At 40.3% G+C, this 20,429-nt stretch overlaps 1 protein-coding gene across 1 annotated transcript; it reads right to left on the minus strand.

Annotated features, from left to right (window-relative positions):
• Positions 1-4,676: 4,676 nt before the first annotated feature.
• fshr (follicle stimulating hormone receptor) lies at positions 4,677-18,949 on the minus strand. The gene is made up of 14 exons (XM_084343078.1): positions 18,578-18,949; positions 15,352-15,423; positions 13,956-14,030; positions 13,743-13,817; positions 13,574-13,648; positions 11,749-11,823; positions 11,380-11,460; positions 9,531-9,599; positions 9,344-9,418; positions 8,213-8,398; positions 7,772-7,995; positions 7,065-7,246; positions 6,792-6,983; positions 4,677-6,698 (listed from the first exon to the last, which is right to left on the minus strand). Exons 1-14 carry the CDS (start codon positions 18,772-18,774, stop codon positions 6,159-6,161), a joined length of 2,118 nt encoding a protein of 705 aa, XP_084199204.1. The 5' UTR covers positions 18,775-18,949; the 3' UTR covers positions 4,677-6,158.
• Positions 18,950-20,429: the final 1,480 nt, after the last annotated feature.

The following is a 20,429-nucleotide window of genomic DNA, read 5'->3' on the forward strand; positions in this document are numbered from 1 at the left end:
AGGTGGACACAAAAATAGATGAGTGATAAATAGAATAGACTAAAATTAAATAAGATATGCCAAGGAGTTCAGTGGCATAAAGGACTCCGTAATCAATAGAAGATGTTAATAAATTGTTTGATCATCAATTAATAATATAAAAATGAAAAAACTAGGAACTATAAAAGCATCTACAGAGAATTTTAAAGGCGAATCGCAGAGGGAATAAAAGATTTCAAATAGCAGCTGGTTTTACAGGCAGGTAAGATGTAACGACGCCCTGATGGTGACATTATTATTTGCCATATTTATTTGAAAATGAGTTTTTCTTAGAACATACTGAGCATATAAAAGACAGAGTCTTGGGTTATCTGGTAAGTAAGTAAGTAAGTAAGTATAAGTGTTTATATTAAAGGGGCACTGTGTAGTTTTGGAGAAGAAATTCAAAATCTATATTAATATTTACTATATTAATGAGGTTATAGTACAAACTCAGAAATATTTACTTGTCCTTAACTGACATACAAACTGTTCTCAGAGGGAAATAAAGTCCCCAGAACACTGTTTGAAGCTAGAAAGGTGGCAGGGTCCGCCACACATAAACAAAATAACGGTATGAAATTGTTTTGTCCTGTAAGGTCAGTTTGTTTGTTCAGTTTAATCAGTCATGAAAATAAATGAAGATGAATGAAGATCTTCCTCCTCTCATAAAAATGTCTACCCCCAAAATTACATATAGCATCTTTAAGAGATTTCTATGTTTTTATACTTAATTTTATAAAAGTTAAATGGAAACATGAGTGTGAAAGCTGAGGAAACACATGCATAGTGAGATGGAGGATTTAAGGCACAGGAATATATATTTGTAAATGGAAAAAAAGTCAAATTAAAAAGCCAATCCAATAAATTCATTATTAATGAATTATTTAAAAGTGGACAGTAGGATATGTGTAAATATGAGCACATGGAAGGCAGAGTCTTGGGTTATGCTCCAGGAAATGTTTATAACAAGAGATTTTTATGTTTCTATCCTGTCACATTTTTGTGAAATCAAAATAGTTTGTCGTTTGTGAAAGGAAGAGGAATGTAAATAAGTAAATGGGGGAAAAGTAAAATTAAAAAGCCTTTCATTCAGTTTAATAATGAAGTTATTACTTAGCCTAATTATTCAAACAGAAACTGTCAGAATGCAACTTTTCCCCTCGATTGTTGTTATTTTGAGTTTTTTAATGCCTTATTAAAAGTGCAAATTGAATTAATCAATTTATGATAAAAATGTTAAAGGTATTAATCAATTATAATGAAACTACTTCACGTGCTATAGAGCTGGTATCCGTTTCAACTCCCACGACAAGCTGAAGCCGAAACTAAACCACAGTGTTTGTTATGCTTGTAGGCGGTGGGTGTTCTGAATTATAGATTTTTGGGTGTAGTATCACTTTAACGAACACGCTCGGTCAATTAGTATTGTTTTATGTAATTGGACCACCAGATGGCATTGTTTGGCTGCGAAAGATTATGATCTCAACGTACTTAGCAGACACAGCACTGCACTGAGGCTGTGATTGTGTCTGGAGAGGATCTGCACCACACCTTTCAGCATTCAACAACAGCAGCGATTAATCATTTTTATAGTAATCAGTGCATGAAAGTTTGTGGCTGATAATATTTTAAATAAAAAAGAGAAAAAAATACAGTAGAAATAGTCGAATGTCACACAATTTAACACAATCATCCTCACGCCGGGTGGTCATCAAATAAACTACATTCTACCATTTCTGCTGGTTGGATGTTATTACTTTTTTAATGTGGTCTTTTTTTTATTGGATTGTTTTTCAGCGAAGGAGAGAGAGAGAGAGAGAGGAGGGTGACATGCAGCAAATTAAGGTCAACAAGATGCCCTGAACGTTATGAAAAAGCAACAAACCAGCTGTAGTGTCAGTGCTGGAGACTACGCCTTTGCACCTGTACGAAGATTCAATTCACAACAAAGGATTCATCTAACAGATTTTGCCATTGTGTTAAGATTAATGCACGAAACAGGACGCCATCAGATGCTACTTTGGGGACACCTTTCGCAGCACAAACCAACTGCAAGAAACGGGGGATAAATCTGTTCCACGGTGCTGCTGGTGTGTCTAGACACTTAAAGGCGCGTGCTGTCTGCATGAGCAGGTGACGAGAAGAAGTTCTTTCACTCTTTCAACTCCTGAGCTGCAAAAAAAACATCGCACTGAGACTGTATCAGTAAACTTGAGCCGTCTCTCTCAGATATAACATTATTTTTAGGTGCAGACAGTGACAGTGATGTGCTCCATACACTTGTATGCAACTGTTGTCTGTTAGGGGCACTATGCAGTTTTGGAGGAAGAACTAAATAAACAAACTGACCTTAAAGGACAGCATAATCTCATACTGTTTTACTTTGTTTATATGTGGCGGACCCTGCCACCTTTCTAGCTTCAAACACTGTTCTGGGGACCTTATTTTCCCCTGAGAACAGCTTGTTTATTCACTTATGGGAAAGATAAACACCTCTGAGTTTGAATTAATATCTCATTAATATTGTAAATATTACAATTCTGAGTTTGAATTTCCTCTTGAAAAACTACATAGTGCTCCTTTTTACTGATAGTTTGATGCCTCCGCTTCACATTAAATCCTGTTTTTACAAACATGTTATGAAAGAAGTCAACTAACTACAGAACAACACATTTTATTGTTACTGCTCTATTGAACCTAACCTCTACATTGACGTATGTTCTTGTATCTTAACTCATTTTAAAATTGTTTTCTGAACTGCAGTACAGGTTTAATTTCTTTTACTGCCTGAAGTTGACCTGGCACAAGGTTCAGTTTGGCCCACCTGATGTTTTAAGTTAATAAAAGGAAAAGATTATTGCTGTTGTGACGTTAAACATGTAGGACGGCAGGCGGAGCGACATTTAAAGGAACTTATGATCATCCTGCATCTTAACAATATAATAAAACATGTTTCAGTTTTGGCCCTAAAATGGAAAAACTTTGCTATCACTACTATTTACAAGTAACTGTCTTGTTTTATCAACATGTTACTTTTTTTTTTTTTTACCATAATCCATTTATTTTGTGTTGTATTTAACTTCATTTGCTATGTTATTAGTATTACTTATTATTCATCTTTCATTATCTAAACTAACCATCTTTTATTTTTGTCTCATTCAATTAACTTTGTTGGGGTTTGGTTGTTGTGGTGTGTAAAATCCTCTTTAACATTATTCACTACACTTTGTCAGTCTCTTGTAAAGCATGTTGAATTGCATTTTATCTGTTTGAAAGGTCCTACATGAATAAAGTTTGATTGTTTGATGAGGTAAAGTACTGATACCACACTGAGAAAACACTGCACTACAAACAAGTAGTCCTGCATTAAAAACATTTAAAGCAAAATGTTATGAGTGAAACGCAGTCAAGGTGTGAACTTATGAAGATAATGGTCCCTGTCATACTTGACTTTTACATAGGATGTTTTTTTGTTAATATTGCATTAATGTTGTTGGGTAGTTAGTTTTATCTACAGCAATGCATCATGATCTATCATGTTTGCTGATCTTTTCATGAGCTCAGAAAACTTTAGGTTTTTAAATAGTTTATTTAGCTTAAGTAGAACAATTATCCCAACCCCCTTCAACTAAACTTTTTCTCTTGCAGGGCCAAAACTAAAACTTAACCTGTATTGTATTGTAATTTTTTGTTTCGATTGCAAAATGGTACTAATGTCTTAATATCTGAAGTTCCCATCACTGGATGATTTTTCCTGTGCAGTGTCATTGCCTAAAGCATTAAAATTATTCTTTTCAAAGCGTTATTTGTATTTTTTTTTTCAATCTTGCAGGCGAATGTGATCCTTGTGGTGGGCCAACTTTGACCTGCGGGCCCCACTATGAGCAGCCCCGCTGTAAAGGAACATATAACGCTTCAATTTATTGTGAAAATCTAATTAAAAATCACCAAATTAGCAGATACCTGATTTAACACTTGAAAGAAGGTTTTAAAATAATGTAATCTGAAGAGTAAACAGTAACAAAGAAAGTACAATATTTGCATCTGAGATGTAAAGTAGAAGTATAAAGTTGCATAAGTTAATAAAAGGTACATTTATAGTAAAATACATTAAGTTAAAAAGTTGTTTTCAGTGTTAACAATGAAGGAAAAGCTTTAAAAAGTATTTATTAAACAATTGTTCATTGTAAAGTTGCAGACAGTAGCAGCAGCACCTCCTGGTGGCTAAAGAGCATAAATGCACGCACATGTTCATTGTCGGCATGTAGGAGGCAGTGTATCCATATCAATGAGATGCACTCGGATTCTTCTTGCAGCTGCAGCCTTGAAACGCTGTGTTGCTTGCTCCTTAGTGTGTGTGTGTGTGTGTGTGTGTGTGTGTTATCTAGTTGCCATATCCATCCTCCTGTAATAAGCAGGATGAGCAGCTGTGTCGTCTCCCCCCTCCCAGATCCACCCACCCTCCCTGGCACACAGAGCGGAGGTTGACGGGGTCACTTTGTCCTTGAAAAGCTTTGGATGCTCTCAAGGACGGTATTTCTAGATAAAGACAGCTCAGTTTAGTGTGTGTGTGTGTGTGTGTGTGTGTGTGTGTGAGAGAGAGAGTTTTACCTTTTGTTACTACTCCTTATACACTCATTCAACGTACAAAGAGATGATTTAATAAACAAATTTATAAGTGAAAAACACCATGAAAATACATTCTGCACAAAACACACAGATATATTAAAAAAGTGGCTCTTAATAATGCTTTCATTCACAAACATAATAACACGTCCTTCAGTTAAAAACAAAACCAAAACAGGCAAACCGAAGGGTAACAGGGACGTGGCGAGCTACAGCAGACAGAGTATATGAGGAGATTATTAATCAGAAGGTCCCTGCGGTGCGTTTCTTAATGAATATCATTCAATCATGATGCTGAATGTGAAATGAATGTTGCTTTTTCTGATGTGCGTGCGCTGATATCCCGAGTGTCGAAACCTTTATTAAACTGTTTCAAAGCGCTTCGGTTCGTTTCATCATCTCGGGACACCAGATGGATGGCATTTCTGTGAGCGTAAGACGATGAGTGAAAGTGAAAAATCAGTTTACTTCTTCTTCTGTTCTTCCTGCTCGCAAACTCAGTTGTTGTGATGCGGTGAACTTCACCCATCTGGCCTTTCAATCGACTTAAAACAAACGTGGGGGAATTATCTGGGGCAGCTGTTTGACCTCGATCTGGTCAAAGTGTCTGCAGTTGTTCTGGAGCTATCTTTACATGGATTTTGTTTGGACACTGGGTACGTATAGCAGAGTTTACCCATGTGTCACAGTGGACACTTGTGCCCTCCGTATTTGCATGCCTGAGGTCAGGCCCGACGAGTGAGCAGCTGTCGCACGGGCCAAAGATACTGGCAGCAAATCAGAGATGCATCCGATGTCATCTGAAGCATAAGGGCCGAGTCAGCTTTTGGCCAATGTCGGGCCGTCGATGAGCGTCTGTGGCATGTTGAATCTGTAACCTGAGCCTGTTCAGAACTCCAGGATGCGACTGTTTTTGTTGCACATGTGCCCAAAAACAACCTAATCGCCAGAATAAACGTGAGCTAAATACGTTTCTGCAAAGTTTCTTCATGTTGCAACATTTATTTACATCCAATCTTCTATTTCTCTTTTGTCACAGCACTGTGCGTATGCTTTAGGCACAAAAAACACTTGGTCAGGGTTAGAAAAACATCATGGTTTAGCTTAAAATGCCTGTTTTGGTCGCCACAAAATTGCCTGGAGATGCTTCCGTAATGTCCCCGTAAACAAGCCTTGCAGCTTGTAATGACGCTACCTCCTTCCCCTCCATCTCCTGATGTGAAAGACAGCTAACGAGCATATAATACGAATGTGATATGCCACGGCTGGTACAAATGTCAACCTTGGACGTGTCTCCGGAGAAACATTGACTGCTAACATTAAATCCTGGTGACTGGGTTGCCAAAAATCTGTCAAGTGCCAATGTGATTTATTTGGGTTTGTGAGGCACTCTCCAACTTTATTTTGTGAACAACTGTTGTAATACTTTAAGGACTTCTCGGTGGACAGAAATACAACCCTCCTCTTGACAATCCAGCTATAACAAGTCTGTATCTTCTTCTGAATGACAGTCAGCCCTCGTCTTGTTTCCCATCCGGACTTAGTGCAGTGGCCAATGAGTACAGCATCACATGGCTGCTCTTTGCAGGGATCCACGGCGGCTGCTGACAGGTTGAACTCTCTGTCCGGTAAATCTGCGCCCGGGTCTTAAACAGGCCGAATCGAGCCGAGAGGAGAAAGAAATCTCGCCTGAAGTTGCGGGTGCAGAAGGCGTACAGGAAGGGGTTGCAGCAGGAGTTGATCGGGTAGAAGAGGACCAGCAGGATCTTGGCGTCCGAGACGGTGATGAGAGGGAGCTTGAGGGCGGCTGAGACGGCAAAGAAGGAGATGGGAGCCATGCAGACGAAGTCGGTGAAGATGAGGACGGCCATGCGCTGGGCCACGCTGGTGTCGGCGTGGGCTGGCGCGGACGAGGGGTTGCGGACGGTCAGGTAGATGCTGAGGTAACAGCCGCACACACAGAAGAAGGCCAGGATGTTGAGGAGGAGGAGAGACACCACATAGACCTGAGACACCAGAGACTCCACGTCCATGGGCAGGCAGATGCTCACCTGCACATATAAAGCATATTTTTTACTTGAGTACGAGTTCATGCACCATTTTGCATCCCCAACACCTTGAACAATGGAGAATGAAGCGCTCACCTTGCCGTAGCTGCTGACCCCGACTGTGGGCAGCAGAGCGGCGAGGGACGAGAAGATCCACCCTGCCGTCATGACGGTACACGCGTGTCTCAGGCAAAGCTTACGGTCGAGCCGCAGAGCGTGCGTGATGGTGTACCAGCGCTCCAGGGTGATCGCTGTCAGCGTGAACACCGACAGCTCACTGGCAAAAACCTGCACGGACACACAAACACACACATTACCAGTGTTCGACTGTTGTTTTACGTTTATTTATTTATGTAGAGCTATACACACCGTGAAGAAGCCCGCGGCGCTGCAGCCCAGGCCCGTCTGCCAGTCTATGGCGTGGTTATAGTACCGCCCATGAGTGACTATGTCTACAGTTGCTATGACGACCAGGTAGACGCCCATGCAGAGGTCAGAAAAGGCCAAGTGGCACATGAGGAAACGGGGAACAGTCAGTTTGGAGCGGCTGCCTGTGAGACAGACCGACAAAATGTGAGATAAGTAAAGTTTTCTTATATTCTCAGGCTCATATTGTACCGTAAAAGAGAGTCAAACTTAGTTCTGCTGTCGTGCGAAACCTTTTAATTCCAGATTTGGTAAAGAAATAGAAGTAAATAAGAAAGGATATAAGCACAAAAGCAAGGAACTGTTTGAAAATTACGAAAGAATGTAGAAAGAAAGAAATAACACAAGGAAGGAAAGCAGGAAAAGGGTGTGGGAAAATGGTGGGAGAAAGTAGGACATGAGGCAAGTAAAGAAGGAAAGCAGCAAAGAAATGATAAAAGTAGTAAGTTAAATTATTCAGTAATCTCATGTTGAATCTCTAAACGTTTTATCTACAAAGCAGGGACGGAGTAAAGAGTAGATTTGCTTCTTAAATGTAGTGGAAGAAAAGTTTAAAGTCTCATAAAAAGGAAACACTGACGTAAAGTGCGAATAGAAAATAGAAAATAAATAGAAAACCTAACGTGCAATTCGATTGTTCAAATCCGTACCCAGCAGGACCAGAAGCACCGCTGCGTTCCCCAGCAGGGCGAGGATGGAGATGAACCAGATGAGGATCCGTAGTGGGATGCCGGACATGATGTCCTCACAGGGGTTAAACTCATCTTGGGTTGGGGTGCAGATGATGGCGGTGGAGTTGGAGCAGTGGTCCTTGTAGAAGTGAAGCATATCCGGAGCATCAGGATGTGAGCAGAGGACGGGGTTCCAACTCGATCTAGCACAAACAAAAATGATTTTTTTCAGGGTTTTCCTGAGTTTTTCAGGCAACACAACTTCAGGATCAAGGCTCTGTGGGTCAATACTGCAATAAGAATGGTAATTAACATCAAAATGAAAATAAAAATGCCCTTTTAACCTTTTTCGATCACATCCTAATCTAATTATACTTTGATCCTTTCACAATAAGGTGTTGGGACACCTCTTGATGATACCTGTTCCCGTGTGCGTTGTGGAAGGCGCAGCAGTGCGACGGGTACGTCAGGTGGGCCTCCTGGAGGTTGGTGAAGAGCTGCAGAGGAGGAAGCTCCTTCAGATGGATGACGGACTCTGCGATCAGCTTCTGGAGTCCACCGAGGATGTTCTCCGGCAGGGAACTGAGGGCTGTGTGGGAAACGTCCCTGCAGAAACAAATACAAACACTGTGGTATTAACGGAGAAGTCATTTAAAGGGACAGTTCACCCCAAAATCAAAATGTTTCGTCTTACCTGCAGTGCTGCTTATCCATCTAGATTGTTTTGGTGCGAGTCGCTGAGTGGATTATCCGGTTTCAGTCCTATAGGCTAGGTATTTAAGCTAGCTACCGCTGTAGCTCAGCTGAGAGGGACACCATTAATGTTGACATACGAGGTCTGTGGATTATCTTGAGAAACCCGGTCATGATTTTTGAAAGAGACATTACTGGTGAGTTTTTCAATAGTAGTCTATCGGTGTCTGATCTGATCTCTACGGCAGATATCTGCAAAACTCGGCAACTCACAGCAAAACCATCCAGATGGATAAATAAGTCTAGAGAGAGGAAAAATATGTGTTTTTTTTTATTTTGAAGTGAACTGTCCCTTTAACTTTCAGGCTCAATGCCATTTAAACATTGTTTGTTATATGTAACACACATTTGACCGATGGTGAGTTATTTTTCTGACTGAGAGAAGAAGTTATATCAACAAAGTCCCAGTTTTGCTCGATATAAAACACCAAATCAGAAATTTCCTGAACAGGAAAGAGCCACTGTTTGATTGCCAAGTGATTACGAGGATGTAGAGCGAAGCAAACATTACAGCAACGACAGCCTGAAAGGAAAACAAATACAATTTTTTCTTTCTGATTGCTGCTTCAAGGTGTCTCTTCGGGGAATACACAGGTTTTTAAAAAAAAAGTCCCTCTCTCTCCCGTTAATGACTTCACCTGCTCTCAGTTTATTTTTACCGTTATCTGGCACGTTTTGTGCAGTTTTTTTTTTAGCCATCCCCCCCGCACACATGCCTCACTGCTCCTCTCTCCTACATCCTGAGATTAATAAGTGATGATGATGAGGACGGTGAATCATGTAGGATGTCATGCTTACAGTACCACCAACTCGCTGGAACCCACAAAGGCGTCGGGGTTGATGTGAGTAAGCTGTTGGTTGCCATTTAGGCGCCTGTAAGAGAAGGAGGGGGAAAAAAAAGAGAAATCAAATATGAGAGCTATCTTTTTTAAAAATGTTTTTGGTAAATCTTCTGTTTGTAATTGTGTCTCTGCCTGTGACTCACAATCTGTGCATCTTTGTGCCGTTGAAGGCGTCACTTGCCACCTCCTTGATTCCATTTCTGGTGAGCCGTCTGTCATTAGAGAGAGAAGCCAAATTACAGTCATGTGGCTGCAGCACAGAGCGGTCCCAGCAGCAAACTTATCTGAACTATCAAAGCTTTTTTTAGCGTGTGAAGTTCTTCTGTTCTCTCCGGCTCGTACGAATGCAGGAATAAATTGTATTTCGTGTTATGTAAGACTTCTTCTTGATCTCGTTCTTCCTTTTTTTTTTTGCTATTTAGCAGAACATTACTTTCACAGGTCTGGACCTGGAAGCTGCAGGCAAACCGAATCCTGCTTCTCTGCTTAACGTTTTGGGAAATGCACTTCCTGCTGAGAGTTAGATGAGATGGTTGGTGCCACTCTCATATCTGCCAGGTAAATGTGAACCTGCAGGCAGCAGACCGTTAGCTTAACCTAGCATAAAGACCAGAAACAAAAGGAAAGTCTACCTGTAAAGCATGCTAATTCACACATTATATTTTAATATGTACAAAAACCACACTTTATACCAATATTACTGTACGCTGTAGTTGACGGTTTATCAAGTCAGTCTAACGGTTGATATTTTAAACTAGCTGTAGGTTAAGGTTTGTCCTATTTCAGGTACTTTTTTGTTGTTGTTTGTTAATCAGCTGTAGTAAACAGAAGTTATTTTCAGCCGTTAGCCTGTTCAAGGACTATCGGCCATGAGAGACAACACAGTAATAAACGGTGCGTTGAAAATAGTGCTTTTGACTAATTGGCCACAATTGTGTCTCACTGGAGCAACTGATCAATAACACAGCTGTAGTATCAAGCTAATTACTCCCAACGTCTTGTTTAGTCTTGTCCAACATGCTAAGCTAAGACAGAACTCACACAATAAAATAACAAATTATAGTTTTCGTCGAGATTAAACAAAAGAGGCATAATGTGTTAGTTAGTGAGCTTTAGAGCTGCTGGTCAGTGTATTTGTTAACCTTTTGACAGAGCCAGGCTAGCAGTTTCCCCCTGTTTCCAGTCTTTGTGCTAAGCTAAGCTAAGCTAAGCTAACTAGCCGCTGGTTGTAGCTTCATAAATGAATCTTCCCATCAAACTCTTGCACAAAAGCACATCACCATAAATGTATGGCTTATGGCTTTAAGTAAAGGCGACAATACTACAATTTAAAAGTGGAAGAATGTTACTCAGGTTAAAGTAATAACAGCAAGAATTAGCAGCAAAATGCACGTAAATTATTAAAAGTAAATGTGATTATTATGTGGAGGAACTGTTTTATACTGAATATTGGATTGTTATTACTAATGCAGAACCATTAAAGCTGCTTTTAGATGTTTTAAAACTATTTAACACTCTATTTGGCAGTTTAATATATACATTGCATCATATTTCATAAGATAATAACACAAATTGTATATTAAATATTTATTTATTTTAATGATTTGATGCAAGTTACATCCACAATTAACCTCTGTAACATATAGAGGTATACCAGGGTATTAATAGGCTGGTAAATAAAATATTGATCACCATATTTTTCACCAAAGAAGAGCAAGATTAAAACACGAGCCACTCTGATTTCTTGACTCTGATTCAGTCGGCCTACATATACACCTGTACGCGGTTTCCAGCGACTTCAAAGAGGGACAATGAAAAAATGAAGTGGCAATTTTTAGCAGTAAGAGTGTTGAGAGATGCAGAGAGAAGACAGAGCTCAGTAAAGAGGGCAGGGAGCATCTCGGGGAACATTCATCATTGCGCATGTAAAGCCCACTCGGAGCTGTGTGAGGGTTGGAGCGTCTGTTTCTAAAAAAGTGATGAATCTCTCACATCTCGCTGATAGTTTGAGTGCAGAGGCCTCTGAAAGCATTGACGGGGACTCTCTCGATGTGGCTGTTCTCTTGCAGGCCACTGTGTAGATATAAAACACATGATAAATGAGAAGGAAATACCATATTTTCAAGTAGAAAAACAACAGATGTATGCATATATGAGACGGTTATAGGCTGGATATTCTAACAAAGTGCGTAGGTTTTAACTACATGTTTTTTGGTGTTATTTCCTCTGGGCATAATTAATTGGTTGTGCATAATGTATAAACTATATGCTCAAATGCATGTGGGAATAATGCTGTGTGGATGTTTATTTCAGCGTGTATTTGTATATATATATACATTTGGGTATATTGTGTTGACCTACAAAAGAAAGTCACTGGCCGTCGAGTGGATCTTGGTGAAGTCTGGAAAAATTCTCAGTCCGGTGTTGGAGATGATCCTGTGATGTGCAGATTAAGCACCAAATGTTGCAACTCTCACACTTCAACCTCTGAAAAACAGACCCTCTGTGCAAGTGAGTCATTGTGATAAAATCAGACAATGTAACATTCATCGTGTTGACCGAGATAAAATAATTATCAAGTGAAGGGTTTCCAAAACGTTTCAGAGAGAAGCTCAGCTGGCTGAAAGATTAATCAGACATTTAAAGAGCTACACGCTCCAAACAACTGTCCTGCTTTTGGCAATAACACGTAACAAGTTCAACATTCATTATCTATTCATCAGTCTGTAAAACACCGATTAATTCATTATTATTCACTCTTATTTAGTTTAATAAGAGTAAATGCTCATTTATGCTAGTATTAAGAGCAAAAAGTCAGATAGGATAAAAAAAAAGGCACTGGACTTCATCTGCTGTTCATGTCCAGTGCGAAACCAGAAGTCAATGGTGACCCTGGATCCCTCATGGATTCATACTCTTGGGATCATGAGAATCTTTCCTGTCAACCCACCTCGTAGATGATGGGATATTTCTGACGTCAGCCATTGGTTTGCTGACTACCGCTTTAAAGCCTCGAGTTTGGTATTACGGCCGAGGACAAGCAAAGGTAGTGACTCGCCAATCACAAGGTAGCCACACCCCTAAAGAGAGCCTAGCCTGCTTTATCGTCTATTTTGTGAACACAATACTCTATTGAAGAAGACGTGAACATAGTGATTGAGACCATAAACTCGTTAGGAAACTGTTTACTGGGGTAATAAATCAAGTGAAAATAAGGGTCATTTTCTCATAAGTTTACATAAAATCAGATTTCTTTTTGCAACCAGTTGCGTCGCCCTCTGCCGGCCATTAGAAAGACTGCAGGTTAAAGGCACTTCAGACCTACTACTGATTCTGTTTGAGTTTTGGACCAAAGTAGATCAACGGACCGACCGATTGGCGCTGTAATCCATAGAGCCACGCTGCTAGCTTGCGTGGCTAATACCTGAATTTGGACTGTACTTATGAAAAGCTTTTTTGAAAAGATTTTGCTACATTTTGGAACAAAACTGTGATATTTTAGACTAAATAACAGGGTTTTTTTTGTCTAAAAAGCAATCAAATAGACATATTTTCATTTTTATGCAACATTTAACAGCTTCCTTTTAGAGTTTAGACCTCTTTGTATTCAACCTTCAAGAAAAATAATTAAACTTTTTTCAAATAAACTACTAAGCCAGGTTCAAGATCACTTTGGGAGAGCAACATCATGGACATTTAATCATCATACAAATCAGAAATATTTGAGGTCTAATTCAAAATACATCGTCCTTGTGCTAAAGTGCTCTGGTTTAAAGTTAAAATTTTCACCAGAGCGACTTCTTTTTATGTGTCCCAGTTCTCACAAATTGGGACATACTTAACAGTAACAGTTCTGATAATGACGGTAAAGAATTTCGGGGGTGTACTTTCCTTTATAAATGGTCATTTTGAGGCCGGTTGAAAAGCTTTTTTTTCTTTTGCAGCGAAGAGATTTAACATGGCTGAAATGATGGTTCGCTTCTTTTTTCGTAGATGAAGTGTGACACTTGATTTCTCTTCCAGGGGAACCGAGCTCATTAAAAAATCATGTCTCTGGTCGTGTGGGGGCCCATCAGAAGTAGGCCTGTCACCCATGACCCATTTTGGACTCACAATCAGTTTGACAAACACAAATTGGAGAAGAAAAGTATTCCTCCTCCTCGCCGCACTCTCACCGAGCACTCACAGAATCTGAAGTTTCACGAGGTTCTTGAACGCATCTGGATGGATGCGTCGCAGGTGTTTTGACTTTGTTATAGTCCTGAAAGAAACACATTTAGTCAGGTACTCATTAATATGAATGACTTACAATCACTGGCTTTCACCACTGCCATTATCCTGCCAGTTATACTTACATCTCAGTGAGTTCAGGGAGATCAGAGAAAGCAAAAGCTCCGATACTCGCTAGCTCAATGTTCTCAGAGATGAAGCTGAGGGAAACAGTAACGCATGCCGTCACTCACATTTATTCTTTGACATATCTTGTCTCCACCACCCTGCTGAGCTTTCTCCTCGACTATCTGGGTGCTAAGCTCTCGCAGCTCTTCTGCAACTGCATGTGTACTCACATGTTGGTGAGCTGAGGGAGGCTGCTGAAGGCGAACGCACCGATACTCTCCAGCATGTCGTTCTTGGATATGATGCTGAGGTAGTGGAGAAACATTGAGTGAGTGTGATCTCACAGCTTCAAACAACATCAAGTAGGGCACACCTGTTCTTTGTCATGCAAGTACACATAGAAAGTGTGTATTGGAAGTGCAACAGACTCGAAAATGACAGTAGTGGTCCTCCAGATTTTGAATCCTAGATATCAAACACATTTGATATTTATCAGAGCAGCCCTGATGAGTCTGGAGTCAGTGTAGGAAGTTAAAGACTGGATCTGTGCACACGTCATATTACTAGATAATCTGGGACCGACCAAGCGCTCGAACCAGATGTCTCCTCCAGTTGTCAGGAGGGGCGTAACGGGCTTAAATCTGCCTGATACTCCTACAGAATGAGCCCGGCCTGAGACAAACTGGTTCTGTCTTGGCTTGAAGTAAGTAACGTATCTTTTAAATTGACAAAACACCGTGTGTGTTATTCATGGCACAATTCAAACAGGGTATTTCTTATTTATTTAACCTTGAAAAACCATTGAAAATAGAATAATACATCTCTCACCTCTCAATTCTTAAATGCTTCCTTTGGATTTAAGTTTTCAGAGCCTTACTTTTGGAGAGGAGATCATTCATCTGTGGCTGAATGAAAAACATTGTCTGGTTCAAGCTTCACCACTAAGGTGACTTTCTACTTTTTCTCTGTTTTTATACGAGTGTAAACTGAATATATTTTTGGGTTTCGCTGGTTTGAAGACTTCACGTTTGGAAATTGTCGAGGGTGTTTTTCAAAGACAGACTATAAGATTAAACGATACATGAATTAATAATGAGGATAGTCATTCGTGTCTCCCCTCAGGAGAAAAAACACACACTGGAAATTACTATTAAAAAGCAAATGTAGCGAAAGACTAATGAAGCAGAAAGTAAAGATAAAAATAAATGGATTCATCTATAAAATCACCTGTTGCAGGTTTGCTGTTATCCACATCAATGCACAATAAAAGACAGATATAACACTTCCATGTATCATTTTCCATTAATTTCAGGGATTTTTATATGTGATTTAAATTTACGTAGAAACATTTTGAATGTAGGAGATAATTTAAATGCTCCAGCTTCATGCACTGTGTATAAATCCAGCTAAATATTAAGCTGCATTAGCACCAAATTCCTGTTTTAAATCAGAAGGAATAACACAAAGCAAAGAGACATTTGTCGATGAGGTCTGAACAAAGACTCTTCACCCTCCTCCGCACTTCTCCTTTGGTTTGGATGATCCAAATCCTCAGTGTTTTGACCTCCTCAGTTCATTATGTTGCACATCAAAGAATGAACATGAGCCACAGACGCACTCACGTACAGTATCCTGAGGTGCTGCAGGCGGCTGAGGGCGCCCTGGGGAATCACTCCGATCTGCGTCTGCTTAACTTCCCTGTTGGAACAGAAACAGCCACTCACATCACATCACATCACATCACATCAGCTCTCGGCGATACGCAGACGACAGGAATGTCATCGCTGAAATGCAAATGTAGAAATCATCAGGGCACGAGCGAGGCCGTGACAAGTTCACTCACGTTGGGGTTTTTCTTTTCCTGCAAGAAGCATGTTTTGTGTACACGATGTCTTGATAAGATCCCGAGCTTATTTTGCACGTGGCCATCTGAAATGGCCACCTAGTGCTGCATACTTGTAGATATGCGCACTGTTCCTGAGCCTTGACCTTTGAGCAGAGCAGAACAGATGAGATCACACACCTGGGAGTTCACAATACGTCTCCTGGGAACAGATGCTGCCTCTCCCGCAAAGTGAGTCCTTGTCTGTGTTTCCATGTCGACTGTAGCCTTCTTTTATTTCATTCAATCAAAACTTCACTCTATTCTTGTCTATGTAAAGTCGTGTTTGTGCAGAAGCTTGAGTCAGTCCTCATCTTCATGCGGACCCCACGGCCACCATCCCACCTCCTCCTCTCTTCTGGCCCTGAGATTCCTTCAAAACGTTTCAACGGCCAAAACAAGAAGCCAGTGTTCACTCCATGTAGCAATCATCCTCTCTTGCCTCATCCAGCTGTGTGTCACTCTGGCATAAACACCCAAGTCACTTTTAGTACCTTTAATCACACCTTCGGAGGCTAAAACAACATTATATAACAGCGCAAGTCTTAAAGCTGCAATATGTAAGAATTGACCACCTGTCGAATTCATACTCAAAACAAATAAGGGCTAGCATAGCAACTGTAGTTGGCGTTAGCTAGTTAGCTCTGTTAGCCATGCAGGTAGCGATCCTGACTGGGAGTTTGGGAAGTGTTTACAACGCTAGCAAGGGAACCTTGGACTGGGATGGAACAGAGTTAGCTAGTTAGCATGCTACTTCTCTGCAACACAATGCACAGAGGTCATTACATCAAAACTGTGATTCACTATCTATTTTTTTTGCATATTGCACCTTTGAAGAAAACGTTGGAAGTATGAAGCTACAGCCAGTAGCCGGCAAACTAATTAGCTTAGCATAATGACAGGAAACAAGGGGATACAGCTAGCCTGACTCTTCCAAAGGTAGCTCTCTAGAGCTAAAAACAACTATTCCACAAGGGCAGGTTAGCACGTGTCCCCCTGTTTTTTGTCTTTGTGCCGAGCTAAGATAGCTGGCTGCTAGTTTTAGCTTCATAATTTCTCTACATACATGAGAGGTGTATCAACTACTCAACTAAGTCTTGGCAAGAAACCATATTTCAGTACAATGTACATACGAAATCAGCCTCCTAGGAAGCGGTGTTTAAGTATGTATTGTGAATACTATGCGTACAAATATTGTATATTCTATCAAGTATGTGCATCCCTTTCCCTTATCTAAATGGTAAGTGGATTTACCTTGGACTTATCTTGCACAAGGACACTTTGACATGAGCAACAGCCACTACAAAGCTACTGTAATTGGGGTGTCACTACTTGCATTTTTGTGCATACGCTTTAGGTCGACGTTCTTGGCATCCAAAGTAGTCGTGGTAATTTCATAAGCAATAAAACGCACCCTTACGAAATTCAAAACACTAGACAAGTCTACAAGTCTAGATTAGGGAGGCTACTGTTCCCCAATGCTGGCAACTGTTAGCTATGTGTAATTGACATTGCTGAGCTAGTTCCCTGACACTTGTCTATTTTTGGTACCATAATGCTAACTTTTAGCACTTAGCAGTACGGGGACAACACAATACACAGCCACCAGTTGGTGGCAGAAATGCATAAATTCAATGAAGAAGACTAAAACGCCAATAAACTACTGTCAACAGTTTACACTCGCACAATTTAAAATATTCAAACAAAATTCACTTTGCAAATGTTCTATAAGGAAGAAAAATTCATTTGATGCCTTTGTTACGTCAAGGACAAACACGACATGTTTTTGTGAGACAAACTGAAACTAAACATAACTTCTGTTTCCATGAAGTTTTTCTGTGGATAGCCGCCGAGGCCGCCAAGGACAAACAGACGTGCTGTGCATACATTTCCTGAGTGAATGAATGTTGACAGTAATAAAACCAGAATTGGCAAGTTTAGAGCAAAATTCAGCCAAGAGGAGATGAGCAAGGATTAGAGAGGAATTATCTAAATGAGAGGTCTAAACGACTGCACGCTCACGAGATAGGATTTTTAATTGTCTGCATTGCATATTCCCTAAATCTGTACTGGCGCAAAATGGTGAATGGGCTTTACTATTTTGGGACGTAACCTCTGTAATATTGATCCGCGTCACTTGTCGTAGTTAAGTGGAGGGACGCAACATCAGTTTTACACATTAAAGACGGTTGACTCATCATCAGGAGTTCGACTCGTACTCGGAGTGATCCTGAATGGAGGATACCCGGAGGTAGAGAGTATCAAAGACGCTGGTATTTACCCGACTTTAAGGCTGTTGCATTGTGGGAAATGTAGGATCCCCTGACTTTGATTTGATTTTCATCTTTGAGACTCGAGTGTCAGGATGTCTTTGACTTAATGTTGGCCTTATTTAAAACAAAATGTTATTGTCCTACAATATTAAACACTACTAAAAATATGTGGCGGGCAATTCAAAATATCACCAGAATAAGAACCCGTATTATATTTCTGGAGTGCCTCTCTTACAGCAGAAATAACTATATAAAATACAGCAATATCCAACTACAACAATTCAAATGAAGGAGAAAAAGAAACCAGGAGAGAGCCACCATCACATTCACAGCAGGCCATTAAGATGAGCTACATTTCAGTTGAGGTACTGATTTTATTTTTTTTTAAATTAGAGAGTAGAAGAGAAATTGGCCAGAGCATGTTGTTGTTGTTGTTGCTCTCCTGTCTTGGCATTAATATGCTGAGAAATATTTCACATAAAAGCTTATTTAGTAGTTTTCTGCACAGTTGCAAACCAGACGGCGAATGCATCAAGAGATAAGCGTCATTATCATAACAAAGTAACACCACAAATCAACCTGCAGTATTAATATGCTCGGAAATTCAACTTTCTCTGAGATTCCAGCGAGCAAGTGACACATAAACATCTGCGATGGATGCATTTTCCTGGCTAGGTGTGTGTTTGTCTGTACTCACAGGCATTCGGTGTCACTGGAGATGTTGAGGGGAATTTCTGTGACCTCGGATGGCAGCTGGTTGCAGATTGACAGGGTTTGTTTGGCCAAGACGGTCTCAGCTCCGGGTTTAATGTCCATCTCGGCGTCGGGCGCCGAGGCTGCTGCCGTCTTTATCATCACAGTTACTGACATTATGAGAACCATCACCATCATCATTGCAGTCTGTCCACACAGTCCAGATTGTTAGGTTTGTCTGTGTTTACATGTATGCAGGCGTAACCACAAGGGTCCACACAGTCTGTCCACTCTGGGTACACCGGCAGGTCGGAAAGAGCGTGAGATGCTCATGTGCTTCCTGCCGTGCAGTGGTGAATAATGGGGGCGTGTGAGAAGTTTTATGGGTGTATGAGGATGTAGGAGGTCTTTGCTGAGTTTTGTGTGTGTGTGTGTGTGTGTGTGAGAGAGAGCTCTAAATCTTTCAAATTAAAACTAATCTAATCAAATCACAGAAGTATTCATGCATCAGTCACTGAGTATAGTACTGGATGAAATAAAAGGTCACTTATTTGTACAAAACTCCCTTTTTTAACATATTTATTTGATGGATTTTGAAATCTTACACTGTGATAATTCTTCTTTATTTGCGATTTCCAAAAATTGAATCGCAAATAAAGTCAAAAATCTTTTATACGGAGGTAAAATCACATAATCTCAGAGCATTTCTGTTAAGTGAATCTGTAAAACTCGACTTTTCAAAGTTGAAAATTCAATTTTAACTGTTTGTCCAGAGCCCCAGAGTTTATGTGACAGCAGGATGTAGTGCTGTATATGGGTGATTAACAGATCCTAGCCTACTATGGCTGGTTTATTAGGCAAGATCAAAAAATAGGGAAAGGAAAGAGCCGAAAAATGAAATACTAATGCGAGATAAGAAGAAAATCTGAATTAATTAATTTTTTGTGTATTTTATAAACTGATTTGTATTAAAAAGGAGAAGAGAAAATAAGAGTTAATGTCATAAAACTTCAACGTTTGATACGTTTCTGGGGTCCACTAAGTCACATTTAGATTTGAAAATCTCTCACGCGTTTGTTGTTTTGGTTTTTAATGATCGTTTTAATGCCAAGTTATTTACAGTTTTTGGAGTAAATGGAGACTGCAGGGACTTACTTATTTCTGGCTGATTGTTTAACTTCAAAGTGATGTCAGCAAACTAAAGAAGAAAGAAAAAAAAACACCATCATGGAGAACAGGAGTGAATCTGTTTTGTTTCCTGCCTCGTATTTGTGTTGAAAGATGAGAACAGTTAGATAGCGATGGACATAATATTCCCTTCCACTCCCCACACTTCAGCAGGACAGCCAGCTCGCAAGGACGCGCCTTCTGCATTCACATTCACACACACACAACAAACACACACACACATATTTATATAACAATCGTTGTTGTCGTCTCCTCCTTTATGCATCTACGGTTTCTCCTCTCCACATCCGTTGTTGTCTCTGGCAATGATACTGTTGTACTGTTTGTTCATGCAGAGGAACAGAGCTCTTTATGATTTATTAAAGCAGGGCGAGAAAACGCAGCCTTGAGCTCCTGACATGACCACACACACACACACACACACACTCTCCCTCGCTTATACACTGTCTTGTAGCTCTGCTGAGACACAAGGCATGAAAGAAAGATGGGTACATAGACAGTCTGGCAAATGCAGGTGCAAAGAGGAGTGAAAATGAAGGACTGAGGAGCAGGAAGGTCCATGGCGTCTGTGTGTGTGTATGTGCGCTGACGCATGATATGAATCTGTAGATTAAGTTGGTGCTGATTGTTCTGCACCTGTGGAGCTGTGGATGAATATACGACAGTTT

Source organism: Pagrus pagrus (genome assembly GCF_965226575.1).
Source record: "Pagrus pagrus genome assembly, chromosome: 21".
NCBI classification, from domain to species: domain Eukaryota; kingdom Metazoa; phylum Chordata; class Actinopteri; order Spariformes; family Sparidae; genus Pagrus; species Pagrus pagrus.

Coding starts and splice junctions, on each gene's coding strand:
- fshr (XM_084343078.1), bottom strand. CDS start 18,774: ATGATGATGGTGATGGTTCTCATAATGTCAGTAACTGTGATGATAAAG. Junction 9,419..9,530: donor GGCACAAAGATGCACAGATT/GTGAGTCACAGG, acceptor CTTCTCTTACAG/GCGCCTAAATGGCAACCAAC. Junction 8,399..9,343: donor TCCAGCGAGTTGGTGGTACT/GTAAGCATGACA, acceptor TTGTTTCTGCAG/GGACGTTTCCCACACAGCCC.